This window comes from Diceros bicornis, chromosome 9 (assembly GCF_020826845.1).
Source record: "Diceros bicornis minor isolate mBicDic1 chromosome 9, mDicBic1.mat.cur, whole genome shotgun sequence".
NCBI classification, from domain to species: Eukaryota; Metazoa; Chordata; class Mammalia; order Perissodactyla; family Rhinocerotidae; genus Diceros; species Diceros bicornis.
In genome coordinates, this window is record NC_080748.1 from 74,128,478 (window position 1) to 74,141,932 (window position 13,455).

Below are 13,455 nucleotides of genomic sequence, written 5' to 3' on the forward strand. Positions count from 1 at the left end.
GAATACGCCCATCAACACGGAAGCCCATAAAATCAAGAGCAGTAGCCGGAGAGGATTCTGATGCTCTCTTGTCAAGGAGTCTCGCCTCCTGTAGTATTATAAATAGGTCATGACCAGACTGTGCAGTGACTTCTGACAAACATCAAAAATCCTAAATTACCTAGATTTCATGTCCAGTTGAGAGAAACTTCCAGTCTTCCATTTTCCCAACCTCATCCTTTTTCACAAGGGGTTGTAAAGGCTCTGAGTAAATACGCCTCCAGAGTTTAACAGAGGTAGTGTCAGGTCTAATAAGCCCAAGGGAAAGGCATCAGGAGCTGACCATTCAGTTATTCAACCCAAAGCAATGGCAGCTAACCGGGAGTGAGCAAGACTCAGTTTTCTACCCTTCCATTCCATTTCCAATTATAATTTAATGTTAGAACTTTTGTGATTAATAATATCATATCTTAACAGCCATTATTACTCCATTTTACAGATGAGAAATTGAGGCTTAGAGACATAAAGTACTCCCTCAAGTTCATGTAACTAGTAAGAGATCAAAGACCCAAATTCACTCAACTCAAGTTGAAGGTTCTTTACTTTCTACCACCTGATCTCTTGAAACATAAATCTACATTCTTGCAGGCTGTCTTTATACACTATCTGAGCTATTTTCTATCGGGGAGATAATACTCATAAAACAAACAGGATTCTCTCCACGGGAAATGGGTTTCTCAGGGCAATAAACTCCCAGAAGGCTGAGCATTACCAACTCTCCAAAATAGCAAGCCTGCTGCTGAAAATACAGTTCCCACCTAGGACGTTTCCTGGATACTACAACTGGTCTCCATTGTCAGGTTGTCTGTTATCCACCCCAGGTTTACAGGACTTTCTCCCCTTGGGGATCTCTTTATTCATTACCCTTAAGAGACTTCTCCTCCTTTTTTTGATTGGATATTTACAATGTTAAAATAAGGCTGGGCTGTCATTCCCCGTTCTAGCAGTTGATGTCACCACTAATACTAACTTGTTGTGTTTCTACCCTGAAATAATAAGTTTATGCTTTGCCTCATCAAAAAACAAGCTCCCTATTTTGACAAATCGGTAGACTTACGTTGGACTTTCTATTATTTAATAATTAGTAAACAAATATATGTAATCTACAGACTAATTGCCAATAAAAACACGTACCACAGCAGGTGTTAAAAAGTAGTTGGAGATCAGGCCATATCTGAGCAAGCCTCTAGGCAATTCATCTTATTTCACTGCTAACCTAGTCATTAAAAACTGTTGTTTTAGGATGTAATTCCCAAAATCTTAATAACTTTGGGTGAGGAAACATCCTCTTCAGAATCCAGACATGCCCACTGCTGACCAAAAAAAAAAAAATCTAAATCAAGCGAAAAAACTACCCCAAATTATATACATAACAGTCTGTCTTTGAAGAAATAATGTGTCATAAGAACATCTAAGAAACATCAATTCTACAAAGATAAGTCTGCAGACCTCTTGTAAAGAACCCCATTACTGTCACAGCTAAAACTTTCTAAGGGAGTTTTCTCCACGAAGAAATTACAATCCTTTAAAATATCTTGGCTGGCAATCCCAATTGCATGGGGATCCCAGGGCCTAAGTTCAGAGATTCTGGGAGCAGTGCACGGATTCTAAGGTACAACCAAGGTTTAAAATCATTCACGCAAAAGCGAACATTTTAGATAGACCTCCAAAGAGCAGAACTTCAGCAGAATAGTCAACAGGAAATTAAATTCCCTAAATTAAATACAGCGGGCTGCCAGAAGTGTAGTACTCTCCATCTCACCCAATGTGGAACCTCACTAGGAAAGTCGTTGTCCTTTTACGGCAAAAATGAATTGTGTTCTTTTCTCCACCGTCACCCTTCGCCCAATGCATTGGACAGAGAAGGGGCTCGAGGGAAATGCCCTTTGATTTGAACACTGCCCTCTCTCAGCCTTTGGCAGCTCCATTAGTAAAGGAAGATTAGGTGCATTATCTTATGCATTAGTGTGCTGCACTACAAGGTTTCTGGGCCCCTCAGTGCTGACGGGAATCAATAAACACTTACTGAGACATCAGCCCTACAACCGAGCGTTGCTTTAGGGAGTGAGGGGGGGGGAATCTCTTTCAACTTTCCTGACCATTGAAAGAACGAGACCCAAAAACAAGGAATTCAAGGGAACAGTCACGGACCCTAGGGTGGGGAGGGGGTGGAGGCATGTGTGCTACTTGGACATCTCAAGATGACCGCGAGCTGGGGAGGGGAGGCCTGTAAGGATAGCCCAGGGCTGAGTAACCCCTCATCCGGGCAAGCCCAGGCCGTGAGTCACCGGTGAGCGCAGCGGGAGGAAGGGGCGGCCTCAGTCATAGCTCTGGGGGAGGTCGGAGGGTCAGACAGACGGAAGGGTCTGTGGGGGCTGGGGGTGGAATTTAAGTGGGAAGCGGCTTTCAAGGGCGCTCCCTCCCTGTGGGGGGTGGGGGTTTGGGGTCGCAGGGGCTGAGGGGCCTGAAGCTGGGGGCGCTCCTCGGGCCGCGAGGAGAGGCTGGCGGGCAGGAGAGGAGGCCAGCCAGCCCGCGGCGCCGAAATCTCCCGCGCTTTGAAGCTAGCCCCTCCTCCCCAGCCCGGCCGCACGCCCCTCGCCCCCGCGGGCCCGCCAGCCGGCTCCTCCTGCCGCCCCCGCGACGCAGCCCCGGCCTCATCCAGGCGACCCACTCCCCGGCCCGCCGCGCGCCGCCAGTGACGGCACTGCAGGGTGCGTGGCCAATCGGCGTGGCCCCCGAGGAGGAGGGCTCGGCCCCGCCCCCCACACCAAGAGCCAATGAGGCGCCGGCGCCGCGGCCGCGGCGGGGTGAAGGGTCGCGAGGCCCCGCCCCGTCCTCCCCTTTCCCCTTTGCCCCGCCCTTTCCCGCCCGGCCCCCCCAGCCCCGCGCCGCCGCTGGTGCCGGTCCCCGCGCTGGGCCCGCCCCCGCGCCTCCCGCCGGCCCGCCAGCGCGCTTCACGGCTCCTGTCTCCCCTCCCTCCTTCTCTCTCACGCCTAGCGCAATGGCGGCGGCCGCGGCGGAGCAGCAACAGTTCTACCTGCTCCTGGGAAACCTGCTCAGTCCCGACAATGTGGTCCGGAAACAGGCAGAGGTAAGCGAGCTCGCCATCCCCGACTCCGCGCCCCGGCCGGCCCGCCGACCCTTCCGCCGACGCCGCCCCGCCGGGCCTCGGCCGCGCAGGCCGGGCCGGGCCGGGCGGGCGGCGGCCGCGCAGCCCACGTGTGAGGCGGCCCGCGGCTCCCGGCCGTGCCCCCGGGCCCTTCCGGCCCTTGGGGCCGCGGCGCCCGGCGCCAGTTCCCTCCCCGCCGCCCCTCGCGCACACGTGCGGCCGCTCCTGACACGCTGCCCCCGCCCAGATGGGGAAGCCGGGCGGCGGGGATGTGGGGTGTGGGGCGGGCCCCGGGGCTCCCCTCGCCCCTTTCCCGCTTTCTCCCAGTGGGAGCCTCCCCCGCCCTTCCAGCCGCGGTCTCCACCCAGCCCTCTTGGTCCCCCAGCCCTGGCCGCTATCTGACCCATCGCCCTGCTTCTCTCCTGCTCCTCACTCTGCGCTGCCGTCTGTCCCTCCCTTCCCCATTCTCTCGTTTTGAAATGTGTGTCTTGCCCTGTTGCCTTCTTTCCACTTATTTCCATTTAGTTCTCTTTCTCCTGTCTAGTTGCTAACATCAGAAGCTGGATTTTCCTCCTCCCCCCAGTCTTGTGAAGTTGCTTTTAGGGTTTCTTTCTAAGCAGCTTGCACCTTACTTTGCTCTTCAGACAAATTTTCTTTGAACTCTAGGGATGTGTGGTCTCAGAACATAAATGGGATGGCCTGGGACTTCCGTTGTTTAACTGGGCCAATGCCACATGGTTCAGTCTTTTAATTTCATTAAACCTAACCTGAATCTCTCTCTCTTTATTGTAACCACCTCTGGCTCCTGGCCTCTGAAATGTGGGTATAGTTTCAAGAGAGTATTTCAAATGCATCTGCAAGTTCATTTTACCAAGTAGCAGTAAGACACAGTTGGTTCAATAGAAGACTGATGTTAGTACTGTCAGTGTTGAGACACTTAAAGGGAAGGGCAGAAACTTTCCAGTTTCTCCTAAGTTCATTGTCAGAACTATCTTCAAACTTAATTATATGTGGAGGTTTTTGCCATCATGTGATTGAAGATTTTTATAAGATTCAGTTAAGGATGTTCAGCCAGTTATTTTTACAGGGCAAAAATTTATTTTGCTTATGACTAATGAAATTGAGGGACAAGTCCTCCTTCTGCACTCAGAAATTTTATAGTTGTCTTTAAAATCACAATGTTGTTAATTTTTACTTTGAATAGATTTAGGAGGTGTTGGGTACACTTAATGGTTTTATAAGATGCAAAGTAAATACACTGGAAGTTCACATCTGTGTCAAAAAGCACTTGAAACAACTATTAACTTGTTCCTAATGACTTTTGATTAATTTATTATACATGTACTACATGATCAGGGTAAAAATTCAAACAGTGCAAATACTTTTTTATCCCATTCCCCAAAGGTAACCACTTTTAAGTGTCTCTTGAATCTTTCCTGAAAATACCTTTACAGGCGTATATGTATACATTCATTTTTACGTGAATGGGCTTATAATATACGTACTATTGTGCAACTTGGATTTTTCACTCAATATGTTTCACATTGCCACATAAGAGATTTTGTTAAAGCAGCTATGTAGTATTCCATCATATGGAAGTATTATTTATTCAGTCAACCCTCATGAATGGACATTGAGGTTTCCAGTGTCCTGCTCTTAAAAATTGCCTATATATAGGAGTACTTGTTATACCTGTCTTTTCATACATTTGTAGAATCCTTAGAAGTAGCATTTGTACTTAGAAGTAATGTGCATTTATTAGTTGCATCGGTTTGCACTCCTATCAGTGGGATGTGAATGCCTGTAAAAATATTTTAATGCTTTCTGCTAACTCGAGGTGATTTTTCACCAAAATAAATTCTTAACCCCAACCCGTAATAGAACTTTCCATGTGTTACAAAGCAGAACAGCATTGTAATTAGTAAGCTAGTTTAACTCTCCCTCTTCCCTCCAGTTGCTTAAGTCTCTTGTCAAGCCTAGTGGGGAATCTCTCTTCTATTGAACTAAATACCAGTGTCTGGTTCAGCTTGAATTCCAGTTGGTGCCTGTTGTAAATCTTTTATCACTTCCATCACTTTGGGGATAGTTAGCAGCATTCAGCACATTTTTGCATAAAGAACAATTGAAAATAAGTACTGTTATTCTCTTAGTCTCTTTACTCCTAGTGAAAACATTCGGATACTACATTTTTACTTTCTTTGTATATCCTTGGAATATATTAACATGTAAAGTAAGTTATAATATAGAATTTTGTTAATTTGACACAAAAAAGGTAAATGTTTGAGGAAAAGCTCCCTGGCATCATATAATAAGCACTAAGCTGGTTTGTAAATAGGGCTTCTTAAGAAAGCAAAATATTTGAAAAAAGAAATAGCTGCACATAACGATACTTTAATACTCTTTTTTTTACCTTTTGAAATGAGCCTAAGTAATATAACTAAATAAAATTGAGTATTACAGTCTGATATACCAAGTACAGAAATTTTTATGAACTAAAGAATTGGCAAGGGCTCAGTAAGTATCTGTAATTTACTCAAAGTAAAAATACTTAGTTGACACATAAATGCCAAACTGTTGACTAAGGTGACTAGTTTTGTATTCAAATATGGAATCAAGTACAGTAATGACTTTGTTTTATTGTAATATATTGTTGAAATCATTGACAGGCTTCAAAACTTGAAAAAGTTTTAAAACTTTTTCCATTGTATAAACCACTTGGTAGGCTTTATATTTTATTTCTATTAAAATTTTTTCAAGGATTTTCCTCTTTAAGTTTACAAAAGATGTTTCTGATATTTGAAGAAATGATTTAAATGCCTTTAAGTCTCAAAATATAGTAATTAACATGAATATACAATTGAATAAATAACAAGTAATCCAAAATAGAATGTCCATAACATTCGTGACTAAACATTTTTATATGACATAAGCTTAAGTATTTTGTTAGTCATGCATGGATTTTGTATTCTTATTAATTTTTCCCAGTGACTGTTCCTCATTGATTCTAATATAGGACTTCGTTGATGAGGTTTGAATTGAAAGAGGGTAACGTGTTGAAAAATATATCTGATTTTTGAGGAACCAGGGTATTTACTAGGTAAAAGTTATTTGTCCCCTCTTTTACGTTTCCCTATACGAAGTAGGCTCATCATAAATATTTATGGAATAAGTGAGATGAGTACATAGTAGCATTTCTCCATTGTGGGCAGGAAAGAGGGGAGGTGAAATCTGCTTTACATTGTGCGATTGTGTATGGTAGAATCAAATGGAATTGAAATTTTGATTGTAACATTCATTGAACCTGCCTGGGCTAGTGCTAGGAATATTCTTAGAAATAGTCTCTATATTTGCTGTACTCTAACGTGCTAGGTGCTGGGAATACAGAGAGGAAAAGATAGCAACCCTGTCTTTGTGGAACTCAGTCTATTTAGGCTAGGAAAAAGTTACTTTTGATTTTGATTTTAAGGCTGTGTTCTTTTTGCCAAACTATTATCCTTGACCTGTATTTTGGTATAGGTGTAATACTAGATCTGGATTGCCACAATAGAACATATCAACGGGGAGAACCCTCTCTCAGGAGTCAGATGTCACTCGTACTAAACTCTCCCTCCACTGACTGCTAATTCATTGTGGAATAGAGTTTAATATTTGACTTAATGTTTTTAAGTCCTTACTAGAATTTGCATTGTATAACTGTCATACTAATAGTCCTAGCTGGGTAAGGGTAGAGATCCTCAAAATTTATAACAGGTTTTCTCAGAGTGATACCCTAGTAAAGAATTTTTTTTCCAGAACTTGATTTAGACCACTGGACATTTGTGTTAAACTTTATAGCATCTACGGTGCATCGGGGGCTAAACTAGGTACAAGGAATAAAAAGACATTTTTATTGTTCTGTGAGAGACTATTTAAATGAAAAAGTTGTACCGGTTTTTGAGTTGTTTTGATAAAGACAAGTGAAAAACCTAAAGGCAGTCATCTTGTGAATATCTTTACATAATCTGTCTCATTTCTGGGTAAATAAACTCAGACCATCTTCTCTCTTTGGCTGTGAATACTTTTTGTCACAGTCTTCAGCATTGTTACATCCCTTTGTGCTTATGTCTTAGAGGAACTTGAGGTTGTCAGAAGATTTTGAATTCTCCTTTTCCCAAAATTTGTTCTTCCCCAAAGGGAGATGTATTTGAGTAGTTTGAAAACTGTGTGGCACTACATAAATAGGACTGGTGGTTTGGTGGAGTCAGCCCCCAGGGGTAAAATCCAGAGAAGAGCATTCAGTGCCAGGGAGATACTGAGTCCAGTTGACCTCAAAAGACCAGAGTTCTTTCTGCTGTTTATTGTCTGTGACCTTAGGCAAGTCATTTAACTTCTGAGCCTTTATTTTCTTATCTGTCAATATCTCAGAGATGCCATGGAGCACTTAATAAAAGGTGTAAGGTAAATGTGGATTCAGGGAAGCCATGTTTTCCCTCCCTTGTGCTTGTCACTTCTGTCCAGAGAAACCAGGTAGATTTATAGGGAGTGGTAGCTGTTAGAGAGCTGACAAGCTCTGTGAATTTAGACTGCTTAAGAAATTAACATATTATCTACATTATACCCTTAAAGTGGATAGATGAGAGTAGACTATATCTACTGAGAGGCTTCTTGGAGAAAACAATTCCAAGTGTACTTAAAATAATGATTTCTTTTCCACAGTAAAAGACTACTATTAGAATTTTTATACACACACGTAAATCTATACTTCTCTTCAACTTACTTTTGTAGACATCATATCCTTAGGTCTTGTTTTTTTTGATCCCCTCTGACACTCAGTCTTTTAATTGGTGTCAACTTTTTATTGTTAACCAATTTGCTCTCATTTTATGTTATTAATGGAGAAGGAAGGAGGTGTCCTGCGTCACAGAACCTAGATTTGTGGATCTGTTAAAATGATATTAAAGTCTCCTGGCCAAGTTTCTCCTGACCGTATTAATTTATTTATGTGTATAATATGGTTTTAGTATAATCCTTGCTTGAAAGAAAAGGTAGCATGAAGAATTTGAATACTTTCCCTTTTTCTGACTTGCTTCATCTGAGGTATGTCTCTGGTGGTTGTAAGTAGTGGTACTTGGAACCAATTCCACATAATCTGGCCTAAAAAATGTTGATGAGATAAGCAGTTTTCCAGGATGTAAGGGGATATTGAATGAGCACTTACTTTGCAGCATGGTAGCTCGAGTCACATTTAACAATGTTTTGGCTCTCTTAGCCCTTGAGTTTTGTTAATCAGGGGAGCAGAAGTTGAGAAAATGTGCACATACACCATAAAAATCTATTTATGAGATAAAGATAGAATGGAACTTGATAAGTAACTCCTTGGACATCCTCTTTCCTAACCTATCTGAAGTATATTTTATGTCACAGGAGAAAATTTTAACACCAGACCTAGATTATATGAGTCCTCATGCATGGATCTTTCCCACTGTTCATTTCATTTCTTTTCCCTGGTGTACTCAAGAAGTTTTCTAACATATTCTAACCTCTGATGTCTTTCTTTTTCATATAGGAAACCTATGAGAATATCCCAGGCCAGTCAAAGATCACATTCCTCTTACAAGCCATCAGAAATACAACAGCTGCTGAGGAGGTACTACTTGAGTATTTGAGAATATGACATTTTTACAAAACAACTTGGGTATTAGATAGTAGTCAGAGTGGATAATAAGAACTATTGTTTACTGCCTAGACGTTATCAGAACTTTGAACTTATTATTTGCTAAAAGCTACTTTGGAGTTATAATTTTTTTTTGAAGTACCCTGTATTAAGAATGCCAGTTTCTTTTTTTCCATGTAAGATGATGTGTCCAGACTATTTACAAGTTAATGGTTCTTAAATAAAAATTATTAAGTTTAAGTGATTTCTGTAACTATAAAAATTTTTCTTCCGTGAAACAGTTCATTCTAAAGGAGGAAATTTCATTCATTTAGCGTTTTATTGTGTTGCCAGCTATTTCTGAAAAAATATTTTTTGTCTATCCTTAAAAATTTTATGCTTATAGCCATCTCTCATTGGTGAAGAATCATGTGCTAAAGATGTTTAGGAACAAAGAGACACTTTGTAGAGTCCTTTAAAAATGATAGTTTTTAGCAAATTACCTAGTTACTTTACCAAATTCAAATTTATAATTTCTTACTGCTTTTCTATTCATTTAGCAGCTAATTTTTTTTTGCTTCCCCAAAAGTGATATCCTTGTGTATACTGAATGTTAAGTGTATATTCTCTGTTTATTTTGGAAAAGGAGTCAAAATACTGAAGTCTAGGAAACTTACCCCACTAGGAAACATTTCATTTAGTATTTGTAAAGGGAGATTTCTTTGCTAACAGTCACGCTGTATGTAACATGCTTATGTTAACACATGAGGGAAATGAAGTCACGCTGAAACTTGTACATCATATTACACCTGACTTCTAGTCAATCAGTTTAAATTGGCAATTTCATGTTCTCTGATAACACTTCGAAAACATTATAAAAGTGCCTCAGTTTTTTAAAGTAGAAAACGAAAGGTGCTTCTTTACCTTTGTAACATATTCTCTTTCTTTAATTCAAAATGAATGTCAAATATGAAGAGCAGACATGCATAAGGTAGCTTAAATCTCTAAAAACACTTGGCTATTTTAATTCTTGAAGAATGATGCAAGTTAGCTACAAAACATTTTAAAGCCAAGAATAATATGAAAATTATTGAATTTTATTTTTAAAAACCTATATTGAACCATATTTAAATGATTTGATTTGATTTAGAAATTAGAGGAGGATTGTGAACTAGCCTCGACATCTGAATTGTGGCTTCATAGTTTTCAGTGTATGCGTGAGAAGAATTGCACAATTTTAACCACTTTTACGGGAATTTTAACCACTTTGAATGCTTTCTAGAGCATAAATTCTTTTTAAAAAGTTTGCTACCTGCCAAAAGAAATTTAGGTAAAAAGATTTCTCGGTGAAAAGTATATGGAGAAAAAAATTGGCAAATTTTATTTATTTATTTATTTTTTGTGAGGAAGATCAGCCCTGAGCTAACATCTGTGCTAATCCTCCCCTTTGTGCTGAGGAAGACCGGCTCTGAGCTAACATTTATTGCCAATCCTCCTCCTTTTTTTTCCCCCCCAAAGCCCCAGTAGATAGTTGTATGTCATAGTTGCACATCCTTCTAGTTGCTGTATGTGGGACGTGGCCTCAGCATGGCCGGAGAAGCCGTGTGTCGGTGCGCGCCCGGGGTCCAAACCCGGGCCACCAGTAGCGGAGCACGCACTTCACCACTAAGCCACGGGGCCGGCCCCTGTCAAATTTTATTTGTATAACTTAACTCTTTTTTGTTGGTCACAGTCCCACAGTAGTTATAGTGATAATGAATAGCTGCAGCCCAGAAAAAAAAGAATATGAAAAATTGTTTTTAATATTTTTAATGGCTTATTGATTTAATATGATAAAATTTTAGAATGGCAATTGTCTTGACTTCTTTTGCTAATCTGAAAGAATATTATGCAGAAAATGCCAAACTTAAGTATTTTCTATAGGTTTTACAATAGAATAAGAATATGCACATTGAGATTGTTAGCACTTTTCAGATATCAAGAACTTGCAGCGTGTATTTGCGTGAATGAAGCATAAAGATAAATGGATTTGATAGCATTTTATCTAAGAGGTTAATGAAAGTGCGGAGATATAGCAAGATATGCCAGGCTGAGAGCATAAAATTAGGTAGGAAAGGCACTTCATATACTAGAAGGAGAGCCAGGTGCAGAAGTAGGAAAAGAACATTATAGGGTTTGCAGTTTATATTAAGATTTGTTTTTCTTCAAAGAATATATTAAAAATAGGAATTAAAGACAGGTTTATCATTGCTAAGATATGTGTTCCTATTTGAGATCTAATGTGTTTAGGGCTTTCAAAAGCTATAAACAAAAATAGCTTTTGGGTGTCATTTTCTGTGTAGTAGATTAATGTGATTAGAAAGGAGTTTTATGTATTTTACCTGTTTTTTTAATCTAACAGTGCCTTTGAAAGGAATTGTAAAAAGAGAATAGTAAAATACATCAATGGCAGAGTGAATCTAGTTTGTTAGAAATTTTTTCTCTGGTAGGACACCAAGTTATTAACAGTGTTATCTATTTATAGGCTAGACAAATGGCTGCCGTTCTCCTAAGACGTCTTTTGTCCTCTGCATTTGATGAAGTCTATCCAACTCTTCCTTCTGATGTTCAGACTGCCATCAAGAGTGAACTACTGATGATTATTCAAATGGAAACACAGTCTAGCATGAGGAAAAAAATTTGTGATATTGCTGCAGAGCTGGCCAGGAATTTAATAGGTGTGTATGCAAATGCATTTATTATTATGTTGTAGAAGAAAATGAGTATGTCCTTCCTTTTTTTTTTCCCCCAAGTGGAATCCTTTTAGAGGAAGATTCACAAGTACCTGAGCACTGTTTATTCTGTTCAAAATGAGAGTGATTATGGATTCTGCATTTAGAGTCAAAAATTACAGATGTTTGTGAAATGCAGTCATTATACTTACCTACTGGTCTTTGAAACATCGTGTGGAGAAATATTTTGCAGTTTACTTGAAAATTGTCAGTTTTATTTCCCCCTTAATCTGTAAAGGTTTGAAAGCACATTCTAACTTATAACCTACTTCGTGGATTAAGCTTGTCAATAGAAGTAGAAATCAGTGGACTTCAGGTGCTTTTGCTGTTATATTTGTGTATTTATAAATTGTGCGTATGTGCTGTTATACTGCTATACCGTGTATATTATAAAATACCCAAAAATGCTTTTAAAGGATGAGATAAAAGGAAAACATCTGAAAATGCGTTTTACCAACAGTCAAAACTTTTTGGCCACTGAGAATATTAATAATGCAATGGAATATGTTTCGTTATTTTTTTTGACAGATTAATAGATGTGATTTTAAACTCAGTTCATTTAGGTCGTATTTTTAGAGGTTGAAAAGGATACCTCACTAAAATAAGGGCTAAGTGGGAGAATTGTTGGTTGTGCTTAGTAAATCATGATACTAATTTTTGAACCTCAGCTACCAATAATATAGAAGTTCTCGTTCAATTCAGCTTACTGGTATCAACCAGTTCTTAAAAACTAATAGGAAATATGTTAAATTTTTATATTTTAAATAAGTTCGAAACCATTGAAACTCTTAATGTTGAATTTTTTAAACAGCTTAGAAAATTCTATTTTCGAGTTTTTTAAGTGTGCAGATATGAATTTTTATAGGTGACATCATTTCTAACTCAAAATCACTTAATTATGGAAATATTTCCAAAATGTTTCAAAGTGCTCTCTCCATAGATTTTTTTTTAAGCAGCTATTTTATTCCCCCTCAGAGCATCATCTTTATGTTGAAGGGGTGGATTAATGTTATCTTTTTAATGTCAGCTAAGTAGCACACTTGTCATTTCAGAAAAGTTCAGCAAATATAGGGGAAATTTTTAAAAAGCAAAAGTACAGGGGCCAACCGGGTGGCGCACGTGGTTAAGTGCATGCACTCCGCTGCAGCGGCCCGGGGTTCGCCGGTTCAGATCCTGGGTGCGCACCGACACACCACTTGTCAAGCCATGCTGTGGCAGCGTCCCATATAAAGTAGAGGAAGATAGGCACAGATGTTAGCCCAGGGCCAGTCTTCCTCAGCAAAAAGAGGAGGATTGGCAGATGTTAGTTCAGGGCCGATCTTCCTCACCAAAAAAGAAAAAGAAAAAGTGCATAACTCACCTGTAATTTCTACAACTCTTTAGTCCTTTGTGACAATATAACCAGTGAGTTTCTTAACTGGTACGATAGATTTTTGTGGTTACTCTTTTTTTATCTTTTTTTAATTTTTTTTGCTAAGGAAGATTAGCCCTGAGCTAACATCCATTGCCAATCCTTCTCCTTTTGCTGAGGAAGACTGGCCTTGGGCTACCATCTGTGCCCATCTTCCTCTACTTTATATGTGGGACACCTGCCCCAGCACGCCTTGATGAGCAGTGCGTAGGTCCGTGCTCAGGATCTGGACCTGGAAACCCCATGCCGCCAAAGCGGAGCGGAGCGAGCCAGCTTAACCACTGGGCAACTGGGCTGGCCCCCATGGTCACTCATTTTTATTACAGAGTATCACAGAAATTGTATATTTAAAATCTTGTTTAAGAGTAAACCCATTGATAACATGAACACTGCTCTGGGTCCTGGGATTCCCCGTCCTGTGTCTTCTCCAGTTTGAAAATAATAATTATTTTGGTTTTAAGACCTGGTTACCAAATATAAGCTTTGCCTACTT

The 13,455-nt window shown here is 40.1% G+C and overlaps 1 protein-coding gene across 1 annotated transcript in view; it reads left to right on the top strand.

Moving 5' to 3' along the window:
* Positions 1 to 2,981: 2,981 nt before the first annotated feature.
* The window catches only part of IPO5 (importin 5), a 39,114-nt gene continuing 28,640 nt past the window's right edge, over positions 2,982 to 13,455 (top strand). Inside the window, exons 1-3 of the mRNA XM_058548402.1 lie at positions 2,982 to 3,130; positions 8,694 to 8,774; positions 11,305 to 11,497. Coding sequence (XP_058404385.1) covers positions 3,041 to 3,130; positions 8,694 to 8,774; positions 11,305 to 11,497 — 364 coding nt within the window. The 5' untranslated portion in view covers positions 2,982 to 3,040. The remainder of the gene's footprint in view (positions 3,131 to 8,693; positions 8,775 to 11,304; positions 11,498 to 13,455) is intronic.